The 25,496-nt window shown below is 42.3% G+C and overlaps 1 protein-coding gene across 1 annotated transcript; it reads right to left on the bottom strand.

Annotated features, from left to right (window-relative positions):
- Nucleotides 1-1,623: 1,623 nt before the first annotated feature.
- On the bottom strand, nt 1,624-22,420 carry tmtopsb (teleost multiple tissue opsin b). The gene is made up of 4 exons (XM_068581835.1): nt 22,039-22,420; nt 12,710-13,038; nt 7,445-7,678; nt 1,624-1,961 (listed from the first exon to the last, which is right to left on the bottom strand). The coding sequence occupies exons 1-4, from the start codon at nt 22,418-22,420 to the stop codon at nt 1,641-1,643; spliced, it is 1,266 nt and encodes a 421-aa protein (XP_068437936.1). The 3' UTR covers nt 1,624-1,640.
- Between the last annotated feature and the right edge of the window lie 3,076 nt (nt 22,421-25,496).

A 25,496-nucleotide genomic window follows, 5' to 3' on the forward strand; every position in this document is an offset into this window, starting at 1 on the left:
GTGTTTACAGCTCATTATTCATTCATGCCGTCAGTTGTAATATTCTTCTCCGACGCTCAAAACGCTGTTTATTTTTCACCGAGACGAGTTGTGTTGTGTCGCTTTAATCTGCTTCACTCCCTGTGAATAATGTTCATGTTAATAATTCATGAATCCATCAACATCTGGAGGAAGAAGAGCAACGAGGAAATGACACACACACACACACACACACACACACACACACACACACATACACAGACACACATACACACACACAGACACACACACATACACAGACACACATACACACACACATACACACACATACAGACACACACACACACACACACACACATACAGACACACACATACACGCACACAAACATACAGACACACACACAAACACACACACATACACACATACAGACACACACATACAGACACACACACAAACACACAACCATACAGACGCACGCACACACACATACAAACATACAGATACAACACAAACACCCAAACATAGATACACACACAAGCATACAGACACACACACACACACACACATAGAAACATAAAGATGCACATACACACAAACAGACACACACAAACATACACACACACACACACAAACATACAGACACACATACACAGACACAAAAAATACAGATACACACACTAAAATACAGACACACACACACACACAAACACAAATAAACACACACATACAGACACACAGTCACACCTACACTCACACACACACACACACACTCACACACACACACAGACGTACCTCTCGTGGAGTGACAAAGAGAAGCATGGAGACAGTGGAATCTGTGTGACATGATTTAATCGACGCAACGTAAGCGAATGAAAACACAATCGGAGACGACACAAAACCACGTTTCCACCGAAGGAGCAGCAGCAGGTTCAGGAACATCACGAGAATAAAACAATGAGATCTATTTACACTCAAAACGCGGTGAAACCTCCCTTTTCTTTAATGGCTCTCGCCGGCAGTCCCAGACGGCCTGAATGCAGCAAAGTGTAAATTAAAAAAAGAACATAAAATTGTTCGACAAATCTTTAATACTCTGTATCAAATCCTCAAATATCAGGCATGGAAATGGGGTCAGGAAAACACCGCTCACCCCGTTCTTCAACCGAATTATCGCAGAAAAAAAGGAGAGAGAGAGAATAATCCCGCTAACGAGAAGCTACACGCTTCGAGCCGACAGAATATCTCATTGCCCCCGTTTACAGCAAAAAGAAATTAAAAGGAAATCTCCACCAGAAGAACGCCGCGCTCCTCCAAATTGTTCCTGAAAAGTTCCTCAGATCAAGAACGAACGTTACTTCAGAAAATATTTCATCAACAGAAGCACATTCCTGCAAAAGTTTGACCTTCTTTCTGTTGATTTCTTCGCGCGTCGTCCTCAGATTCTCCTAAACTGAGCCTGGTAAACAGGACGCGACTGGCGTGTGGTGTGAATCCCAGTTTGCCGACTTCACGGCGCAACGCTGAACTGGGGCGTTCCCAGTTTGTGCGTCTAAGACTCCCACGGCGGCTCCGGCTCTTCTGCTATTACGAGGATACTTCGTCAGTTCACTTTCTGTAAACCTTCAGCTCCATGTTGTTGTTGTTGTTGTTGTTGTTGTTTTTATTCCCTGAAGTAAGCCACCAGGATCAGTTTGGGTTTGGGGGCGTTAGCCGCGGCCGCGGCGGCGGCGGCGTGCGAAGCAGCAGAGCGACGATTCGACGGAGACGGCGACGGGGACGGGATCGGAGACACGTGATTGAAGTCTTGCGAAGACCTCCGGATGGAGTTGGGCGTGGGCGTGGCCACGGCGGAGCAAGGGGCGGGGCATCCTCGGTCCGGGCGCGCGGTGCGGAGCGTCTTGGTCGGCCGCGAAAATGTCTTTAAGGTGGAGCCTCGCTCGGGCGTCGAGCATCTGAGAAACGCCCTGAAACACCTGTAGAACTACACACAAACAGACACACACGTTAAACGTAGCATGTGTAGCATTAATAGCATTACATGCATGTAGTGTTTGTAGCTAATGGGGTCAATAGAATAGAGGCCTGGTTGTGAAAGCCGGGAAAGACGCCACACGTCAACTTTTATTTTGAAAAAGGGTGAAGAAGTACAATAAGGTAGAGGGGAAAATAACTTAGAGGCTCATAGTTGATGATAGTTTTTTTAGTAGCAGTAATCAAATAGCAGTACATGATACACATGTATTTGCGGTATTTGTGAGAGTAGAACTATTTGTAAAGTACATACTAAATGTGGTAGCAGCGGAAGTTCAGATAGTGATAGCAATAGAAGAAAAATCAACTTTCTCTATGTTTTTTAGGAATATAAAGTTGTATAAATCAGGCTCTGAATGATATACAAACAAACCCTTCAGTAGAAACCTGCGGAATAAATGTGGGAATTAAAGTATAAAGTTTGGTGCATGTGAGAGCTGCTGAAGCGGAGATTTCAAGCTCGAAGTCTGAGAACAAACTTATTTTAAGAAAAACGGTCTTTAAAGAAATGTATTGTCAAATTTAAATACATTTTTCAGGCACTACAGGTGAATATGGTTTCCCAGCTGATGACTCACATTAGGCTGAAAAAAAATGATATTAGAAGTTTTTTGCTTTTGTTGGTTTAAACAAGTGATTAGCTAACGGTAACTTTTACTGAATTTAGGAGAAATCTGACGCAAATATACAAAGTAGTGAACGTTCCAGTAGTCTGAAAGAAGACATGTTATTTATGTACAACATATAAATAGCCACACAATTCATAAATGGAGCAGTGCATGAAAACAGATGTTTTGCATTAGAGCGTGCAGCCTTGTTGTGGTAGTGAAAGTACCCGGGTAACGCATGTTGCTCTTTACATAATCCTCCTTCAGACGCTGCAGACAGCGGGCTCCCCCTGGATAAACGTAGTGTACTTAGTATACTCTCTGGTTCCACACGTATACTTTAAGTCTACTACATTTCTCCAGGGCGCCGCGGATCAAGCGGGCGCGTCGCATCTTGTGACGGCGAGGATTTCCTGCAGCACAGAGACAGATACGACAAAATGAGACCAGTTTTGCGCCGCCTATTAGCATGCGACACTTCAGACGATTGCTCGCGTATGAGCCAATTAATTTGCGTTATACCCCCGAGGCAATTACGCAGCTTTCAACATTAGCTGTTTAAAATCTCCCAGTGTCCCAAATCCCAACGAATTAATCTACTTTGAGAGCTGCGCTTTGACGGGGGGAGGGAGCGGTTGATTTTATTTTTTTAATACCCCACGAGAGAGAAAAAGAGTTGATGTGTGAAGAGGGGCCTGGGAGATGGAAAAGAAATGGATGTCTATGGTGAAGAAAAGAATACAAAAACGGGACAAACTGACGTCATAACGACACATAATGTGTCCTTAAAACTAAGGAGTGACCACGTTTGTGTGTACTATAATACTATGTGCTTGTGTAGCAGTAGTTTGTGGACATTTGCATTTTAATTTGGCAGGAAATGGAGGGAAAGAAAGAGGAAAAAGTTGCAAAAGAAAAACTTTTGGTTTGGCTGAAGAATAAACGTTGGCATATAATAAAATAAAAAAATGTAATGAATTAAGCAAATACACCTTTGAAGGGTGTTCAGAGGTAGATTTGCCTAATTTATTACTTTCTTCTTATTTTTTTCTCACTGATCAAAAGCATTCATGTCACTCGTCAGAAAGCTGAAAGTCAAACATTAGGAATAAAAGGAGCAGCATCGAGGGAATTTCCCCGTTCCAGTCAGAAAAAAGCTCTCTTGTTGCATGTCAACGCCTCTCTATCCCTGAGTGGCTGAAATAAACACACGGTGGGTCAGAACAAACTAATTTAACATCTAAAGGGGCGTGATGTACTCTTATATCTCCAGGGCTTTTATTGTGAAAGGTAGGAACAAAAAGATCTTTCTGAAAAGCCCCGGCTGCTCTGATTGGCTCGCAAGTTTCATTTAAAGTACTCAGAGCAAAAAGTACCAGAGACATCATTATTTTAATATTATTACTGGTGCTTTTATACATAAGTAGTATTTTATTGTTGTAGCTGGTAGACCGAATACGTTGTACAGCATTTGAGCAAAATATCCTATTTCATAATTGTTTTGAAAACTATTATAGGATGTATTATTATTATTATTATTATTATACTATACTATGTATAGCATGAATCAGCCGAGGGGGCGGGGCATGAATCCACTGAGGGGGCGGGGCATTTATCCACTGAAGGGGCGGGGCATGAATCCACTGAGGGGGCGGGGCATGAATCCACTGAGGGGGCGGGGCATTTATCCACTGAAGGGGCGGGGCATGAATCCACTGAGGGGGCGGGGCATGAATCCACTGAAGGGGCGGGGCATGAATCCACTGAGGGGGCGGGGCATGAATCCACTGAGGGGGCGGGGCATGAATCCACTGAGGGGGCGGGGCATGAATCCACTGAGGGGGCGGGGCATGAATCCACTGAGGGGGCGGGGCATGAATCCACTGAAGGGGCGGGGCATGAATCCACTGAGGGGGCGGGGCATGAATCCGCGCAGCGCTTGAAGTCTTCAACTCGCCTCAACACACTGCTGCCATAGTTATGGGCTGGGAGGAACTGAAGACTGGAAGTGCCACACAGCGCAGCTTCCTGTTATCTGAGACCCTGGAGAGTTCAGTTCAATCATCACACACACACACACACACACACACACACACACACACACACACACACACACACACGCAGGAAATCGTCCCGTCCGTCACCATCAAAGAGAACAAAATGTCTCCCGAGTTCCAAAGTGACAAAAGCGACATGCGGCCAACAGGGAGACGGAGGTGTGGAAGCAGATAAAAGGAGGCAGAGCGAGTCCGATAAAGGAGGAGAAGGAAAGGTCACCGCCTGCTCATCAGAAATCAAAGCCACGTTACCTTTAGGAGATTAAAAATAACTTTAACTTTAATAACTTCTTCCTCGTCCCGTCCGCCCGTCACCGTCCTGTCATCTCATATTTATGTCGCTCCTAATTTCCCGTCTTTTCCTTCCCTTCATTCTGACATTCATCAGTTCTCCTTCTTTTCTTCCCTCCTCTCCTTTTTCCTTTGCTTCCTCTTTCCTTTACTGTTTTATTTATTTTTCTTGCTTTCGAGGGATCAACTTTCTTCTCGTCTTTTTTCTTCATTCTTTCTTTTCCCTTGTTTTTCTCCTTCCTTCCTCTCTTCCCTTCATCTTTCTTATTCTTTTTTCCCTTCACCATCCCTTCTCTTCCCACCACAACAGTATTATTCTATCCTCCCTTTTTTTTTGCTCCCTTCACGAGAACCGCACACAAACACTCCTAGTGCACACTGCATTGTGTTACTGGTTTGTCTACTAATAATACCGCCATGCACATTGTCAAAACAAGACTCAAAAAGACTACAAAGAGACACAAAATGACAAAAAAGACACACAAAAAATACAAAGAGATACAAAATGACAAAGAAAAGACAAAAAGACAACAACAACACTCAAAAAGACTACAAAGTGACACAAAATGACCAAAAAAGAGACTCAAAAAGACTACAAAAAGATACAAAATGACCGAAAAGAGACACAAAAAGACTACAAAGTGACTCAAAAAAATACAAAGAGACTCAAAATCACCAAAAAGAGACACAAAAAGAATACAAAGAGATACAAAATGACAAAGAAAAGACAAAAAGACAACAGCAACACTCAAAAAGACTACAAAGTGACACAAAATGACCAAAAAAGAGACTCAAAAAGACTATAACGAGATAGAAAATGAAAAAAAAGACACAAAATGATGAAAAAAGACACAAAAAGACTACAAAGAGACTCAAAAAGACTGACAGTTGCAGTGCATTGTGTTACTGCTTTGTCTTCTAATAATACCGCCATGCACGGTGTCAAAATGTCCCAAGACGCGTGGCGTGGAGCTCCGCGATGCTCACATTCGTTTGCTTAATAAAGATAATCTCATAAGGATTGTGTAGTGATTTATTGAAGGTAAAATGTTCCCACAGCACCTTGACGTTTCTCTGCTGTCGGTTTGGCCGACGGGGCATCAAACAGATCTTCCTCTCTTCTCCTTCATCATCGTGAATGTCAGTGACGTGAAGCTCACAGGGGGAAGCTGATAATAATGTCTCACCTCTGTCTTTCATCTGTGTGTGTGTGTGTGTGTGTGTGTGTGTGTGTGTGCGCATCCCTGTTAGTGTGTCTGCGTTGCGTGTGCATAGCTGGAGTCAGACTCGCTGGCCTCCCTGTGAGGTTAATGTCATCTCATGGAACTTCACCGGGTGTCTGATTCTTTACATAAATAAAGTAAAGCGCATAATTAGACTTGACTCTGATGTTTTAGTTATTAATTTACCTCAAAAAAGACCAAAAAGAGATGCGAAAGGTCTAAAAAAATATATATAGGAAGAAGAAAACAATTACAGATTCACAAAAAAAACAGAGACACAAAAAGAGACACAAAATGTCTACAAAGAGACTAAAAAACAACAACAAAGTGACACAAAACAACCACAAAAAGACGCAAAATGACAAAAAAGAAATGCAAAATGTCAAAACAAGACAAAAAAAACATATAAAACGAAAAAAAAACTATTACAAATTCACACAAAATGTCAATAAAGAGACACAAAACAACTACTATAAGATAAAGTATCTACAAAGAGACACAAAAAGACTACAAAAGACACAAAATGACTACAAAGAGACACAAAATGACTACAAAAAGACACAAAATAACTACAAAGGGGACACAAAATGACTACAAAGTGACACAAAACGACTACAAAGTGGCACAAAATGACTACAAAGTGGCACAAAATGACTACAAAGTGGCACAAAACGACTGCAAAGAGACACAAAATGACTACAAAGAGACACAAAATGACTACAAAGAGACAAAATGACTACAAAGTGGCACAAAATGACTACAAAGTGACACAAAATGACTACAAAGTGACACAAAATGACTACAAAGAGACACAAAATGACTACAAAGAGACACAAAAAGACTACAAAAGACACAAAATGACTACAAAGAGACACAAAATGACTACAAAAAGACACAAAATAACTACAAAGGGGACACAAAATGACTACAAAGTGACACAAAACGACTACAATGTGGCACAAAATGACTACAAAGTGGCACAAAATGACTACAAAGTGGCACAAAACGACTACAAAGTGGCACAAAATGACTACAAAGTGACACAAAATGACTACAAAGTGACACAAAATGACTACAAAGTGACACAAAATGACTACAAAGTGACACAAAATGACTACAAAGAGACACAAAATGACTACAAAGTGATGGAAAAGGTCAAAACAACAACTGTGTGTGTCCACCTTCTACTGATGTCGGACCAATGCGTCTCAACAATCAGAGGACACGCAGGCGCAGAAGAGGAGCGGCGCTCACCTGCTTGTTCATGAAGATGTAGATGAAGGGGTTGACCACGGTGGAGAACTTGGCCAGCAGCGACGGCGTGATGGAGGCCTCCGGGGTCAAAAGGTCACGGGGGCCGAAGGCGGCGAGCAGAGCGGCCACGCCGTACGGCAGCCAGCACACCAGGTAGCACAGCACCATCACCACCACCATCACCAGCACCCGCTGCTCGCGGTGCCGCGACACCCGCGAGCCCACGCCGCGCACCTGGGGGGGGGGGGGAGGGGAGGAGGGGGAGGAGGGGGGAGGGGGGGAAGGTGGGAGGTGATTAGCCGTATTTAGGAAACGTGACATTTTCACAAAAATAGGGCAAAATAATAATATTAATCAAAGTAAATGTGAAGAATTGTGATGTTTGGGGTCAAAGTGGTTGAAGTTGTGATTCTGCAGTGTTTTGCATGCAGGCTGCGATATGCAGCTGCACATGACTGATGCATCCAGACACAAGAGCGTTTTCATTAGTATTCCTCACACTCGCTGACGTGATATCTTTCCCTCAGAGGTAGATTTGTTGTTGTGATTCCTTTTTCCATTTCATAAGGTCATGTGGTTGGTTTTGATGTTGAGACCTTGAGCTACCAATTTCACTTCACATTCTCAGGAATACAATAACTTTTTATTGTTTTACCTCCAAAAAGTTTATATAATTTTTATTTTTTTTCCAGGTCCTAATTTTTTTATTTTTTATTTTTTTGGTCCTGTTTTTTTTTTGGTCCTAATTTTTTTTTTTTTGTCCCAAATTTTTTTTTTTTTTTTTATGTCCTAATTTTTTTTTTGGTCGTAATTTTTTTTTGTTGTCCTATTTTTTTTTTTTTTGTCCCAAATTTTTTTTTTTTAGGTCCTAATTTTTTTTTATGGTACTAATTTTTTATTCATTTATTTATTTTTTGGTCCTAATTTTTTTTTTTTGTCCCAAATTTTTTTTTTTTTAGGTCCTAATTTTTTTTTTGGTCCTAATTTTTTATTCTTTTTTTTTTTTTTTGGTCCTAATTTTTTTTTTTTGGTCCTAATTTTTTTCTGTGTGTGTGGCGGGAATGGGCTTCCATACATTTAAGCAAGCAAACAAACAGATTAATAATATGTATTAAGTGCAAAAGTTACGTGACTATTAAATTATTGTACAACAAGGGGCATTAACAGGTCATTTCTTTTTGCAGTTTTCATACTTCCTCATTCATAATTATGATTAAACATAAATCTATGGATTACAGAGCATTCATAGTCTCTGTCATCAATAAATCAATAAAGACAACGCACTTACTTGGTTGTTCCATGAAATAGATTTTCGTATTTCTTTTTGTCTCTGTTCTTGTATATTATATTTATATACTATATCTATATTTCAGTGGAGCCCTCAGGATTCATCAATATTTGATTGATAACACGATGACAGTTCTGGAGTTGTTACCTGATACATCGTCGACCTCGACCCCATGAAGCAGAATCTGTGAGCGTCAAACTCTAAATAAGTAAAACCTCAAAAATGTTTTACTGTTCTGAAGAAATAGGCCGGCTCAATATTCATCAATATTCATCAATATTCATCATTATTCATCAATATTGCGACTTCTCCAAAAACCCAAACACGAGAAAAACTGGAAATAACTGACGGAAAGTTCTGGGAACGTGTTTGGCTTTCCAGTGAATGATGAAGCGTGTGTGTGTCCATGTGTGTGTGTGTCTCTATGTGTGTGTTTTTTGTTGTTTGTGTGTCTATACATTTTTTTCCCAAGATTTCCTGAACAAATACATACAATAAACACAAATTTTGGAACTAATAAATGATTTAGATATGCAGCAATGGTAAGGGATATTGTTACCATGTGTTTTAATACTGCAATTTATGATTAATTCAGCTAGTTATTAGTCGTTACTTGAGTATTTTGAGTGTATTTTTGGGTAATAACAGCTTCAGAGAGCAGTGAGAGTGAAACAAAGTAAAGTTTGAATAAAGTTGGAGGACAATGAAGTCAAATTAGGTCAAACAAGGCAAATTAAACATTTTTACTTTTGCTAACCAATAATGGCTTAACAATATCTACCAACAAAACCTAATGAAACGTTTAAACTATGAGGAACCATCAACATATCTGCCTCCTGAAGTTCTCAGTCCATCTGTTCACCTCAGTTTAATTAATCCAGAAGCCATCATGAGATGAAGCGAGTCCTTTTTCCTTCTCTGTCTTGATCAAGTCTCTCGGTCTTAAGACATTTAATGACGACTTCCAGCAGATGTGTATTCATCTGCCACGGCACCAAATGAGGGAAAAGCACCCGACTTAAAGGTCAAACTAACCCAAAACTGCCATGGAAAAGAACATTCGCAGTGGGTGAAAATTGCTCACATTAATTCCAGGAGACCGGGATGATAACTGATGGGAAATCATTGAGTGCATGAAGACAAATCTTCTTCTGCGCGGCAGGAAGCGGCGGTTCAGTTCCTGAACACACAGCACCGCCGCTGGGTGAGCCGCTGCTTAAGTGCCTCTTTTTCCTAATATTTGTTGAGTCACGTGAATGTTTTTAGGGCTCTGCCTCCTGTCTTTTCTTTACGCTTTTACCTTGAGGGGATTTCAACATTATTCACATTTTGCACTTTGTGTTCGGTTCCATCTGCCACACAAACCTGGAGTGAGTTTAGAAATAGCTCAAGCAAATGTTTATGAGGAGTATTTTGCATATAATGCAGATTATAAATGATGTATATGAACAAACCCCTTTGTAAAACCCTTCAGAATATAGATAGAAGCAAAGGCGTACCATGTTTATCTAATTTTAGCGTGCTCATTTTTACACATCAATTGTCAGAAAACACAATTGAAAACAGGTCTGCGCTACAGGTCAGCAGTGGCTCGCGAGCTAGCAACGCAAGCTAGCCTCTCCCACCACCTCCACAGCGCGAGCTAGCTAGTGATGTAGCAGCAGAAAGGGAAACATAATCTACAAAGTCTATAACGTCCTGGTGGGTTCGCCTGCAACGCCTCCACCACAGCTGTGAGAACAAGAACAAACAGAGAGACAGCAGCGCAAGCTAGCTATCGAGCTAAGCTAGCTATCGAGCTAAGCTAGCTATCGAGCTAAGCTCGGCGGTCGACTTGGGCAGTAGCAACAGCGGCTTATAAACCGCCGCTTGTTTATTATTAAATACGACTTTTTCTTTATATTTAGTAGATGTGGTTTATAAAATGGACCATGAATATTCATTTATAATGTTATTGCAATCCATGCAGTCGTTGGACTTAACGATGCCGCACCTAAAATGATTAATAGTGTTGTGTTTTCACAGCTGATTAATGATTTTATCTCAAGAATAAATGTGTTGTTTAATGTTAATACAACCATAACAGGTGCCTTGAATATTAAAAAAAGGTAAAACTCTAACAACCATTCGCATAGCCTGTCCACTTTCTGAGAGAAAGCACCATTTTACAATGTTCAGGAAGACTTTTTTTCTACTTTCCAACACAAAGGTAGTGCCGTGTGCTTGCAGGCATCGCACAGAGACACGGAGCCACGGCACATGAACCAGCAAATGGTGTGGCAAATTAAATTCTAGTGCAAACAGCCTCAACACATCAACACCCTGGGCTCCGAGAGAGACGCACAAAGTGTGGTTCACTGCCGGGAACAAACACGTTCAGCCGCCTCGCACAAAGTTAAGGGCCGACATGTGACGCACAAGCAAACACTGAGGCCGCCTTAATTCATGGAGACACTCGGTAACTACACGACGTGGCGGACGAAGAGATTACGTAAAAGAAATAATCCATCATCAGGATGACGGGAAAAGCAAGCGGCCGCACATTTAGACGAACACCTGCAGTACCGTTTACACAAAGAAACACAAAGAAATTCAGGATTCTGGACAAACTGTCATACAAAAAAAGTCAAACTGCTTTTATTCAGATGAGATTCTTGCAACTTTTACCTCCCGACATGACGGTCAGATTATTTTCTTTGCCTAAAACAGTAAAAATGTAAGATATTGTGTTTAAAATACATTATTTTTATAACTTGTTCATAGTTCATAGCTGCCTATGAGTTGCTGCACACAGAGAAAAAAGGGAAACAGCTGAATTAAGAGCTCTTGCCTCTCGTGATGAGCGGACATTAGCGGGGGTGTGAAGGTCTGCAGCCTCTAAATTTAACCGCGGCGGTCGTCTGTGATCTTGTCATCGACGGCCGCCTGAAGACAAAACCCTCCGTGATGCTCAGCCTTCACACTCGACTCTCTGAAAGTCTCCCACCAGAAGGCGCCGCCCTCGACTTTCCTCTCAGCTACTGGTTTACTCGGCTTTGCTTTCCTGCTAAACGCAAACTCAACAAAAGCATCACGTCCTAGTCAAAGAGAATTGACTGTTTTATCGAGTTTAACTTGATGGAGAAGACCGACTTCCAGCCATGAACCTCAACAACAAAAAGCTTAACATGCATGAAGCTGCTGGGCAGTAAAACATGTTTGCATGAGCATATTTGCAAAAGTACAGACGTTTATTATTGTATTTTTGGACAAAGGACAAAAACTAAGCATGCAATTTGGTGTTTTTTAACAGAAAAATCTTTAAGCTTCAATCTGAAATATGACCATTACTTGATGCTGAGAAGTGTCAGGTTGTATTGCCCGAGCTATACGCCTGTGTGAGTGTGACGTCTACAGAAATAGAAGGAGAGAGATCAACACATTATTATTCTAAGCAAGCATGTGGACTCGCACACAAACTGCCCTACTCAGTGGACTTTTGGAAGCACAGGACTCTCTTTCGGGAAAACACAACACTTAATAGCAACAACATCAGTGCTCAAAATTACGACGGTCAACCTGACATTGAATCAACGTCTTCGGATCCCGCTGTTCTCGCGTCGAGGTTTATGTTAACGCTTCATAGAAATCTCTCGGTGTCAGCAGGGGTGCAAAGCAGTCGTCGACAAAAGGAATAAATTGTTGTTGGCAGGTTTAATAGGACATTTTGTTGAGCCGTCAAAGCCTCTGATTGGAGATTGCTGAGTTCTGATGATAAATGGCTTATTTTCTCTTGATTGAACATTCCCGACTGGCTGGAGGCCGTTTGATATTGAGCATCAGCGAGAAGGACACAGATCTCTCCTCAAATCTACCACAAAGTGCTCTGGCTGGCTCGTAGACACTCGCTCTGTGATGTACCAGCGCAACGTGGTGTTAAGCTTCCAGCAAACGCGTCGGTCGGGAACAAACTCCCTCATTCACATCGGTAGAATCACCTGTCTGATGGCCTGCAGCAGCTTCCCGTAGGAGTAGAGGATGACGCCGAACGGCAGGACCAGGCAGAAGGTGAACAGGCAGACGATGTAGGAGATGTTGTTCGGCGTCTGGGTCCTCCAGTCCACCGAGCAGGTGGTGCCGGGACCCTCGGGCCCGTACCGGCTCCAGCCCAGCAGCGGCGGTACGGTCCAGGCCACGGAGTAGAGCCAGGAGAAGGTGATCCCTCCCAGCGCCGGGCGGAAGTCCCTGCCGTCGGCGATGGTGGGCTTCATCATGGTGCAGTAGCGCTCGTAGGACAGGACGGCCAGCGAGATCAGGGAGACGATGCCTGAGGAAGAGGAAGTCGAGGTCAGCGGGTGTGCGACAAAGTAAAGCCGCGCACTTGGCGACGCAACGCTTACATGCGCGTTTATTTTTGTCTGTTGTGTCACAGCCGAGGGAACGAACGACAAACATGTCAGCTGGTCCAACGGTCCGAAATCCAAAGAGAATTAATTGACTGTTAAAAAGGTAAAGCAGCAAGTTCTCCCAGGACCCATCAACAAAAATGGCTTAAATGTTATGTAGATTGTTTAATTAAATGGTTTATTTGTTAACAGGACAGTGCACATTAATACAAATATTTCTGTAAACGCGCCAGTGTTAGTCAAGAGGATATTTTCATCCGTAGTCCCGAGAGGCAGATGTTAAAAAACTAAAAATACGATTAAAATATACCAGGTTATGAAAAATATTGACGCTTTTACAATGCATGCACAAACAATGAATGAGTGAGAATATCAAAATACATAGTGTCCTCATTCAGGAGACATTGTCAAGTACTAACAAGACAACACAGAGGAACACACACATTCAACACACACAAAGCAAATAAAATGAGGGATAGCTATGTTAAAATAGGACTACAGACAAGATAGAGAGACGTTAGACACTAAAAAAACATCCATATCAGAGGTACAGCACATATGAGAAAGCAGATTGTCAATATTGACAGTCAACATTTATTATGAAATAAATTGTTTTGCTCTTTCAACACATTATTCAAATTATTAGGAATTGATTCTCTTGCCAATAAGTCCACACAGAAACATTGGTTTGTTTGGAAGCGGAGCTTTTAACGACCTGTTAATTACTAATTGACGACTTTGTTCTATTGGAGAACATGGATGCGGAACCGATGGAGTCCTAAATCAGAGCTAATCAACACATGCGTGCTAAAGTGCTGGTTCAGGGACACTTCACCTCCGCCTCCTGGGGACGGAGACTTTGATTACCGATAATCACAGCACCTCTATGCGTAGGCTGATGAAGGATTCTGATTGGCTGAAACACACACACACACACACACACACACACACACACACACACACTCACACACACACACACACACACACACACACACACACACACACACACACACACACACACACACACACATACCAAGGAGCAAGAATCGTGTAAAAATGGGAATGATTCTATATGTGTGTGTGGGTGTGTCTGTGTGTCCTTGTGGGGACGTGCATCTGTTTGCACAGTGACATTGTGGGGACTTGCCTACCTTATGGGGACACACTGCAAGTCCCCACAATAAAGACTTGGTGTGAATTTTGGGTGAGGTAAGGTGTGTATGCTGGTGCCGGTTATGGTTCGGGTTTAGATACGTCTGCAGAAAATGAATGTGAGTCAATGTAATGTCCCCAAAAGTCGTAAAAAAGCAAGTTTCTGTGTGTGTGTTTGTGTGTGTGTGTGTGTGTGTGTGGGTGAAGAGGGAGTAAGAGCCCTTTGTATTTATTACTGAGGCTCGATGGTTAGATAAGACACGTGGACTCCACAAGCACCCCGTGGGTCCAACAGATACTTAATTAGCATACTGTGTTAAAATAATAAAAGATTAAATCACATGTTAATTTAATTGAAGTATCAAACTGAGTTATAAAGAAGAGAGGAACAAACATAGATACGAGCCCATCAATGCCCCTGTGTGTAGAATGTTTTGTGCAATTATTACATATTTCAAATGATTCTAGTTGAATACATTTGTAGGATGGATTGTTAATTACCCATATTTTTGTTATATCGCCACTAGGGGCCGCCACATTCTGGAAATGTTCAAATCCTACATTTCAGAATGTTAAAGGGGATAATACAAGTTTATTCAGACAGTGTCTGAATAACAAACATGTTCTTAATAGCGATTCAACTACTAATGATTTAAATTCCTATGACGGTTGGGAACCAGTGGATTTAATCAGGCTGAAGAAAATACACAACCCTGGAGAGGCAATGAGTGTACTTATTTCAAAGATGCATTCAAATATTTCTGTCCACTTGGGTGGCAAGCAGGTCAAACTGAACATAATATCACATTTTCTATCACACACCAAGCAGAAACAGAGGAACATTAGCGTTGTCCGGTCACCTGGCTAATATTCACTTTGCTCTTTTATGGACTCCAGCAACTTCAAATGAGGGAAATATTGTGTTTCTTTAGATGCTGACGACTCCCCTCTGTTCACGAGCTAGCCATGTGTTTAAAATAGCTGCTATAAGAGGTCCAAATGATTTCTGCAAGATAAATCCATCCTAAAAGTAGGATTGTATTAATACAACCGGCCTCTGCAAGATCAGCAACAGTGCAACTTCTCCTAATATCGACCATTTTGCAATTTGTTCCCTGTATTAACTGCACAGCCTCTCTCTCCACTGCACCTGGTGGGGATTCATGGGCAAACATATCAGTCCCTAACGTTGGCTTTGATTTAAACATGGCCCGCTTTGATTCCCACACCATGCATTTTAATAGGTTTTTCACCTGAGGCCTGATTCTTTGTCACGCAGCCTCAAAGTGGTGCCGGACAGATTAATGGTGAAATGAACGACCCGATGTCCTACGCCTGCGTCAGCACGGGAGTTAATCACCTTTCATTGTCTCCCACTTTTTTCCCCTCTCTCTCTTTGTCTCTCTAAATCTGTATTACTCTCTTCCTCCCTCTGTTCCTCTAGTCCTCACCTTTGTCTCCCTCTCTGCTTCTTTCTTGAACACTTGTGCCAAGTAAGACTTTTTCTCACAAAGTGTTGCTGCACACTCAGCAAAATCTCCAGCACACAAAGAGAGAGTTTCACACACACTGGATGCAAGTAATTAATTTAGCAGTAATCTGATATCTTAATATATAATATGGAGAGCGGTGAATGGTGAAACAGGGTTTCCCTAGTTAGATTAGTCCTGGAGAGATGATACTTTAATGTTTTCTATCTATCTACCTACCTATCTACCTACCTACCTACCTAGCTACCTGCCAATCCATCTATTTAATACACTTCCAAGAGGATTTAGTAAATGCTCCCTGCTTCATTTTATGCCAGTGCCCAAATGCATAAAAGACATACAGTTTGCACAGGGTGTGACCACATCGTCTGCGGTCTCATGAAGACGATGGTGAGCTGATGAGCGTCGAGTACGAGCTTCCTCTCAGACCCCGGCCGCTCAGTACAGTCACTCCAATGTTGTCCGGGTAATGGCCGCCGGGCGGAAAGCATCTCGTTAGTGAATTAACAAACAGACTGGATTCTGTCCCGGGTCTGTTTTCCCGCAAATTTCCTCACTAATAAAGGAAAATCTAATCTAATCTGTTAGTCCGGCCAACCTGAGTGGATTTATTTCTGTGTTGTGGGGCCTGGGATCCGATGTCTGACTGAATCGAGTGATGCGTATCCCTGGTGAGATAGTGATGAGTGTTGGGAAGTAAGAAATTACATTTGCCTCTGTTTGCTTTTTGGTCTTGAGAAGCTATGAAAACATATTCATACTTTTTATAGTTTCTCAGGATTCTCAGGAAAACATGATATAATGACAAATAACCCCATGCCATATTGTCCCCACTAGTTTTTCAAAAAACATTTGTTTTGTCCATCAATCCATCCATCCGTTGTATCCAGACATCCCTCACTCCGGCGCTTCCTGTGGACCCTCCTGGCATTCCCAGTGCCAGAGTTATAATTCCTCCAGTCTATTCTGAGCCAAGTAACCCTCAGAAGAAAGCTTAGTTCCCCTGCTTGTATCCGCAATCTCATTCTTTCGGTCAATACCCAAAAGCTCATGGCCAGATGGCTTATAGCAGTAGCACCCCGTATTCCTGCAATACCCCCTATAGGACTCTACAAGGGACATGCTCATAAGCCCTCTCCAAGCCCACAAAGCACCTGAGACTGGATTGGAAACCCGCCATGTCGCCTCTGACGGCCCCGCAGGGGTAGAGAGCCGGCTCACTGTCCACAGACAGGATGATTGTTGCTTCTGGATATGAGGTTTAACAATTGATTGCAGTGATACCGTTTCCAGGGGAGTTAATACCCCAAAAATTGAAGCGCGCCTCTTTTTTAGAAACTCAACAATGTCCACCACTTTCAGCATCTCGGGGTGAATCTAATCGACACCTGGCGCCGAGGAGCTCTGCCAGAGATACGAAGGGGCCTTAAAACTCTCGAGTACGAGTCCTCGGTTGCCGTTCCCTGATGAAGGCAGCCTGAACCGAGCCTGTTGTTGGATAATAGTGGAATCTGCAGAAACCCTGAAGAGGTAGTCCAACAAATACCTCAACAAAAGGAACCCTAAGGATGTCACTTATTGCGGTAAATGGACTAAGTGCTTTACACTCCAAGTCTAACGTTCACATATTCATGGAGGATGCAGAGACTGCCATACACGGGCCACCTGCTCATCAGGATCTAATCTAAATGCTCACTCACACACACACACACTCATACACTCACACACAGATGGCACAGCCTTCGGGAGCAACTGGGGTTCAGTGTGTTGCCCAAGGGCGTTCGACAAGCAGACTGGAGGAGCAGGCGAACGAACCGCCAGTTGGTGGTCTACCGCTCTACTCAACCCACACAAAGACACTATGGCTAAACACGCACTCTAAAGAGGAAGTTCAATTCAAGCTAAAGATCCTCCTCAGGCTTTTTTTTTCCAGTAAAAAATAAATAAAAAATTCATTTTGAACTCTGCAGAGTTCAGACCTTTTTTTCCTGAACGGTTCCTGAAAAGTTATTTCTGTTCTCATCGCTTCCACAAAAGTTATTTTCCTGTCGACTGTCTTGATGTTTGTCTTACTTCTCATACTTACACATGTACGCTGTTTGGACCATTGCTCACAGTCTTTCCATCAGAGAGAGGACAATGTGAATTAACTTGAACTTATCGGTTATTTATGAGAATTTTCAAAACATCTCATTCAGGTTTATTTAGAGTTTTTTTTGGTAGCACTTTATAATAGCTACACGCTATGTAGCATGAGTAAAGCATGAGTAAACACTTAATTCATCATTTATGAAGCATTGTTCCAATCCTCATCAGGAACTCATTAGTCTGCAATTCATAAACACAGTTATACATGTTTTATACTTGATTATTAAGCTCGACTATTACGTTACATGATTGGGTTTTCATACTTTATAAATAATGGATTCCCCATGTGTAGATTAAGTATTAAAGACTTATAGATGAATAATAAGATAATTTATAAAGTGATAAAAAAAATGATTAAAACATTTATTCATGCATTTTTTTATACATATAATTTAGATATCCACTAATGGTTAGAGGCTATGTTAACATGTGGTTTAAAAAAGTTTTATAAATGAGCAATGCTTTAAGAATGATGAATTAAGTGTTTACTCATGCTTCACTAATGCTAAATAGTGTGTCGTTATTATAAAGTTGTTTTAAGCAAAGAACAGCGCTGAAGGCTTCGGTCCATGGAAGACTGTTTGCTCTTTTCCTGACTGGCTTCGATAAGAGTTTGATTGACAGGTGGTTCATCTGTCGGCCATTTTCCAAACAGTTTCCAACAATGACTTCTCTTGAGTCACAAATGATGCGGTGGCGGGGGTCAGTTCAGGATAAACATCGAATTAGATATAAACTCAGCATGCCTCAGTGCCGAGTGGATGTCAGTTTGTTAAATTTGTGCCTGAGGCCTTCAGGACTGTGTTAAGAAGCTGGTGACCCTGTCAGTCATTGTAGAGTGGAGTTATTGAGTCACAATCATTTAATTTGATGGGAAAGAGATAGGAGTCAAGAGTCCAGGTCAAAAAGGCAGAGTACTCCAAGTCCAGACTCCACAGCCAGGACGACTTATTTAAAACCTTTAAAAATCAATCTCCCACTAGGAGGGAAAACTGAGTGCTTGTTATGTAAAACTGTAAATCATAGCTTGTTTTATGGAGAGAAAAAGCCCCAAAACTGCTGTATTTAGATGTATTGAAATGTGAAATATATTGTTTGGTACATAAAAAAAAATTCAAATAGGATTCAAATAGCCCCAACGGGCCCCAATAAAACCTCTCATGAATGTTCTCTGTACTAAACCCTCTCTAACTTTGTTCAGCTTGACTTTCGCAAAGTCAACCTTTACAGAGAGAATGTTCACGTTGAATATTCACATATTACTTAACCAGTAACATACAGACTGTTGTTTACACATCTGAACAACATCTCACTTGTGCACCTTTTATTGTAACACCAACATTATTCAGACAGCTCTAGTGGTTGCAGAGATACACCCTTTTTAATTTGGGGATGCAATTTTCGAGGAAAGGGCCTAAAAACAGGTTGGTTTTCAAAAGGTTTGAGGAGCAACGTCTTCTTGATGCAAATCCAGACTCCCAACGGAAACCAAGCCATTTAAGAGCAGCAACACTTTACTGCAACTACCTTCAAGTCCAGACCCCGAAGAGGAAACAACTTATTTAAGATGAACAACTTCAAGTCGAGACTCCTAAAAGGAAATAGCTTGTTTCAGAGCGACTGCACCTGCCTGCACGGCCGGACTCCTCAGAGAAACAACTCCTTTATGTTTTATGTCCAGATTCCACAGAGAAAACAACAGATTTAAGAGCAAACAACGACACTTAAACGCACCTTAGTGCACATCTGCACTCCACAGAGAAACAACCGTTTCTTTAAGAGCAACAACACATTGCTTCATGTCCGGACTCCACAGAGAAAACAACGGATTTAAGAGCAAACGGCGACACTGAAACGCACCTTAGTGCACGACTGGACTCCAGAGAGGAAACAACTGATTGGAGAGCAACAACACCTCACTGCACCCAGAAGAGAAGACAGGAGCGTTAAGAGCAGAAACGCCAAGAGAGCTGTGACAGTAATCTGCACTTTCACTTCATGAACAGATGGATTGTCCCGAAGAGAGAAAACGTCTATTCAGTGGGAACATGACAGGATCCCCATCACCCTCTGGTGCTAGAACATGAGGATCCTAGTTTCCGAGCAGAGGGGGGGACATTAATCGAGACATGGCAGCATTTAGGGTCACAGGGTTGAGTCCCAGCACCGGTGAAGAGCTCTGGACACATTTTTAACCCTTTAAAGCCTAATCCATCAAATAATAGTCAGAAAATTCAGAATTTGTAATATTGTTTATTGGACCTCTAGTTAAAAAAAAATTGTATTTACATATACGATGTAGTGGCCTCGGCTTGGACATAATTCACTAAGGACTAGTAGGATGGGTGACTATACGGGTGACTGTCCCTTTAAGAGCAGGTATCGTAACCTTGATATCGGGTTTGTGTTGTGTCAATGTCACGGGGCGACATGTTTGTGTGAGCGTAAAAAAACAGCTACACACCTGTGCAGCCAAAGAGAGAAGTTGTGTGTGGTGCGTTCATCTCTGAGCTCCTACATTGGTGACCCCGACGTGATATGAACACCCAACCTTCCTGCGCTCCTACATTGGTATATTTGTTGTATCGCATTTGATACTTCAGGCATATTTGTAAATGTATTGATCCTATGTTTATTTTAGAAACAATTCCAAATGATGTTCATTGCTTTTGAAACATTTCAGTTGGTTTGGTGCTTATTTTTCCCAAACAGGAACTTTTTTTACAACCTTTTTAGAATCAGGCACGACCTCTAAGGGTCGAGATAAGAGCAGAATTATATGTAATACTATCAGAAATGCTTTTTCATGTTCTCTTCCCCATATCTTCTTATAGCTCTGGGACTAAATTTGCATGACGACTTGACGGTATATCCTCATGTTTATGTCATGCAGGAAGTTATGTTTGCGAGCTTATAGCAGCTGAGCATAATCAGCAGTGAACAGCGCATTGCCATCACAACCTAACAGGACTGTAATTGAAATAAACCGCAGAATGAAATTGGTTAAGAGGATTTAAATCACACTTTTCATCATCTTTACTGCTATAGTTGCTGCAGGCTTTGCATTTTCTTCAACACTCGTTCATGCATGCTGCTGCACAGCAAGAACAGATGTCAGCGCATGAGAACCTCTACTGGAACATATTTAAATGATAAGGCTGCTTAGCCCTGAAATCCTGAATTTTGTCAATGTTCATGTTTAAATCCCTCTTTAATAATGGGAACTGATAAACTGCTGTGACTGCCGGCTCCTCTGAATGGATGAAAGTGCATGGCGAGCAGAATGCTCACATGAACAGAGAAACAGAAAGACATTTGGAGGACCAGAAAAAGAGAAGAAGGAAGTGTTTCGAGAAATGCACGCAGGCACTTTCTGAGAGAAGAGCAAACACAAGATGTGAAGATGTAAGTGGTCAATAAGTGATGTTAGTGTGTTTTTTCGTGAGTGACACATGGTAAAGACAATGAAACCGCTGCTTCAAGGTTCATATACATTCTGACCAATGGATTTCCATTACTTTAAACCACAATTCTATGACTTTAATCCCAATTTCCATGACACTAAACCAAATTTCCATTACTTTAAACCACAATTCTATGACTTTAATCCCAATTTCCATGAATTTAAACCTCATTTCCATACTTTAAACCACAATTCTATAACTTTATTTCAAATTTCCATGACTTTAATCCCAATTTTCATGACGTTAAACCAAATTTCCATTACTTTAAACGACAATTGCATGACTTTAATCCCAAGTTCCATTGCTTTAAACCACATTTCCATGACATTAAATGAAATTGCCATGACTTTAATCCAAAGTTTCATGACTTTAAACCACATGATAAAATGTAGTATTTAAACTAACAATGAGGATTCAAAGCAGACAGTAAACCTTAAATGACTCAAATGAATGAGAGACAATAGTTTGATTAAAAGAATAAACATTTATATAGATGCCTGTATGGATGCTGCTGATATTTTGAGCCTCTTTCTTTTAAAAGCAGATTCATTATTTAAACTAAATGAACGTCATGAACACATGAATATAACACATGTACATGACTTTCACACAACTTTTTTTTAATTCCATAACTTTCCCAGGTGCCCCGTGACCCCCGTGTGCTTACCCAAACACGCGTTCACGAACCCGTACCACACGCAGCCGGCCCGTCCGATCAGCCAGCGCCCCTGGGTGCTGGCCGCGAAGCTGAACGGGGTGCCCAGCATGCTGACCAGCAGGTCGCTGGCGGAGATGCTCACCAGCAGGAGGTTCATGGGCGTGCGCAGCGCGCGGTACCGGCAGAACAGCGCCAGCACCAGGAAGTTGCTGAGGAACCCGAAGGTGCCGATGAAGCCGAGGCACACCGCCACCACCACGTGACCCCGCGCGCTCAGCGACGCGGGAGGAGGTAGAGAACCGGACGCCTGCTCGTACGCGTCCGTCGCGGGGCCGCCGGCTGCTCCCGCGGGACACTGCGCGCAGCTCAGGCTCACGTTGCAAACGATCATGCCGGGCCGAGCCGCGCGGTTCGCTCCAGCCCGAAGTTCGCACCGCAGGACGGACGCATCCCGGTGTCGGTGCCGTGGACCCACCGCTAACCCGTGTGGGGCAGCGGAGGCGCGCAGCGGCGGGGTCCTCCTCTGGCGCACCGCGCGCGCATGTGGCAGTTCTGTGGAAGAAGTCAAGAGTGCACGCGTGGGCGGTCGGGTCCAACACGGCTTCTCGGAGACCGGAGTGAGGGTTCGGGGAGCAGATGCCGGGGTTCGTGTTGGATCCGCCCCTCCGCCGAGCGCCCCGGGTCCAAAGAGGAGCGCGCCCTTCTCCTGCTGCGCGCGGCCACCGGTGGAGCGCCAAGTGCGCGCCGGAGCTTTTATCACTCACGCGCCTTTTAACGCGAAGCGGCGAAGTGCGTGTGTGTGTGCGTGTGCGTGTGTGTGTGTGTGTGTGTGTGTGTGTGTGTGTGTGTGTGTGTGTGTGTGTTTGTATGTATACGTGTGTCTCTGTGTGTATGTGAGTGTGTCTCTGTGTGTGTGTATGTTTGTTTGTTTGTATGTGTCTATATGTTTGTGTGTGAGTGTGTACGTGTGTTTGTATGTTTGTGTGTGTGTTTATGTGTGTGTGTGTGTGTGTGTGTGTGTGTGTGTGTGTGTGTGTGTGTGTGTGTGTGTGATGTCCTCAGACCATCACTGTCAATAAAAGCATTGCATAACACATTTGGGGGATTGAAACACTGATAATTAAGATGTGACAGCTGCACAGCAGGACTCCCCTCCTCATCAGAGCATATATATATATATATATATATATATATATATATATATATATATATATATATATATATATATATATATATATATAGAGCCAGAGGGAGAAGGACTGATTTTATCTGAGCTCATTTGAAATACTATGTAGGCCAATCCCAACTGTAATAACTGAATCAAGACAATTCCTATATGAAATATGTATTTGGTGCAGAGGGACTTATCAGCTGATTGGGTCAGGGCTTGATGTGAGGGTTCAAGGAATGTAATTATAATTATATATATTAATGTAATTAGTAATGCATGGGAATCAATGGGTTTAAGCCAACGCCCGCCTCTGTGCATTGATCCATCGATGGATTTGTTTATTTGAGTGTCCAGATGCAGCTCAAGAGGACCATCGGGGTCATAAACACACACCCAAAAACCCAATTAAAAACAAACGTGAGAACATTGTATTTGTATTGTTTTGGATACGGAGTTCTCCGTCGTTGTTTTAAAGCATTTTCTACAATTTCTGCAGAGGAAAAATAAATAAATCTCAGAGAAAATCGCATCATCAAACAGCCAGCTCAACAATTTTTCCAATCAAATGATTCCGAGATCACAAAGACGCGTCGCTGCTCTGCACCATACCTTTAAATCTGCCTTCCTCCAGCTACCTTTGCCCTCTCTGTAAATTACATTTCATATAATAATCCGTCGAGTAATCCTCTTTGATTTGAACGTAGATTCTGAGCTCTCATCCTTCCAGCGTTCCTTATGGATCTTTAGTAGTTTTTTTTTCTTTGACTATATTCATGTTAACTGCAAATTATTCCTGAAAATAAAATGTAAAACATTAAAATATGAATATTACAGAGACCTCTCAGCTCTCAGCATATTGATGCTGAGCTAGAAGCTAACGGCGCTAATATATGGTGACATGTTGCAACCTTCTCATTCACCTCTGGAGACATTTTCTTTAACTTTACATTCAACAATCACCCATTTCTATAGACTTCTATACAACCAGAGGAGTCGCCCCCTGGTGGTCAGGAGAGAGAATGCAGACTTAACACATGAAGCAGAGACTTCTATACAACCAGAGGAGTCGCCCCCTGGTGGTCAGGAGAGAGAATGCAGCTTTAACGCATGAAGCATAGACTTCTATACAACCAGAGGAGTCGCCCCCTGGTGGTCAGGAGAGAGAATGCAGCTTCAACACATGAAGCATAGACTTCTATACAACCAGAGGAGTCGCCCCCTGGTGGTCAGGAGAGAGAATGCAGCTTTAACACATAAAGCATAGACTTCTATACAACCAGAGGAGTCACCCCCTGGTGGTCAGGAGAGAGAATGCAGCTTTAACACATGAAGCATAGACTTCTATACAACCAGAGGAGTCGCCCCCTGGTGGTCAGGAGAGAGAATGCAGCTTTAACACATAAAGCATAGACTTCTATACAACCAGAGGAGTCACCCCCTGGTGGTCAGGAGAGAGAATGCAGCTTTAACACATGAAGCATAGACTTCTATACAACCAGAGGAGTCACCCCCTGGTGGTCAGGAGAGAGAATGCAGCTTTAACACATGAAGCATAGACTTCTATACAACCAGAGGAGTCGCCCCCCGATGGTCAGGAGAGAGAATGCAGCTTTAACACATGAAGCATAGACTTCTATACAACCAGAGGAGTCGCCCCCTGGTGGACATTAGTCAGACTGCAGCTTTAAACGCTGAAGGTTGCCTCCTAAATGCAACACAACCTCTGGGCTTCTGCGCGACAGCGAGAAGTGAAACATCTCAATAAATGTAAATCATGAAGAGAACTCCTCCACCTAAAGACGACACACTGAGAAATTTGCTTGTCGCCCGTCAGGAAAGCATTTACATAAGTCTCTTAATAATTCAATAAAGCAGCATTCATGTCATTCTTCAGACAAGCAGTCAGATAAAGTGACAGGTCATTCTGACTTGTTATGCAGGTAATGTACTGAAACACATGCACACACACACACACACACACACACACACACACACACACACACACACACACACGTTCTCCTCCACTTTCTCATTTGTACTTTTCTTTTTCCTTCAATTTCAAAAGTAACCTCGCAAAAAGTTGCGCTCTTGCACCTCTAGTGAGAAATTAATAATTAACAATATGAGTTAATATAATGAAATTTGCTTCATAAAAAATGCAGCAAGTTTTCATGAAAACTGAAGCATAGGAAACATTTCTTAGCACCTTTGTCTCCCAAGGGACTAATATCCCTTTCATTAGGAATATGTATTTCTTTTTTCACCAATGCATTATACATACAGCTGTGCAATTGGG

The sequence above is a fragment of the Clinocottus analis genome, unplaced genomic scaffold (assembly GCF_023055335.1).
Source record: "Clinocottus analis isolate CAN_PGR_092001 unplaced genomic scaffold, fCliAna1.0.p SCAF_18, whole genome shotgun sequence".
In the NCBI taxonomy this organism is placed as follows: domain Eukaryota; kingdom Metazoa; phylum Chordata; class Actinopteri; order Perciformes; family Cottidae; genus Clinocottus; species Clinocottus analis.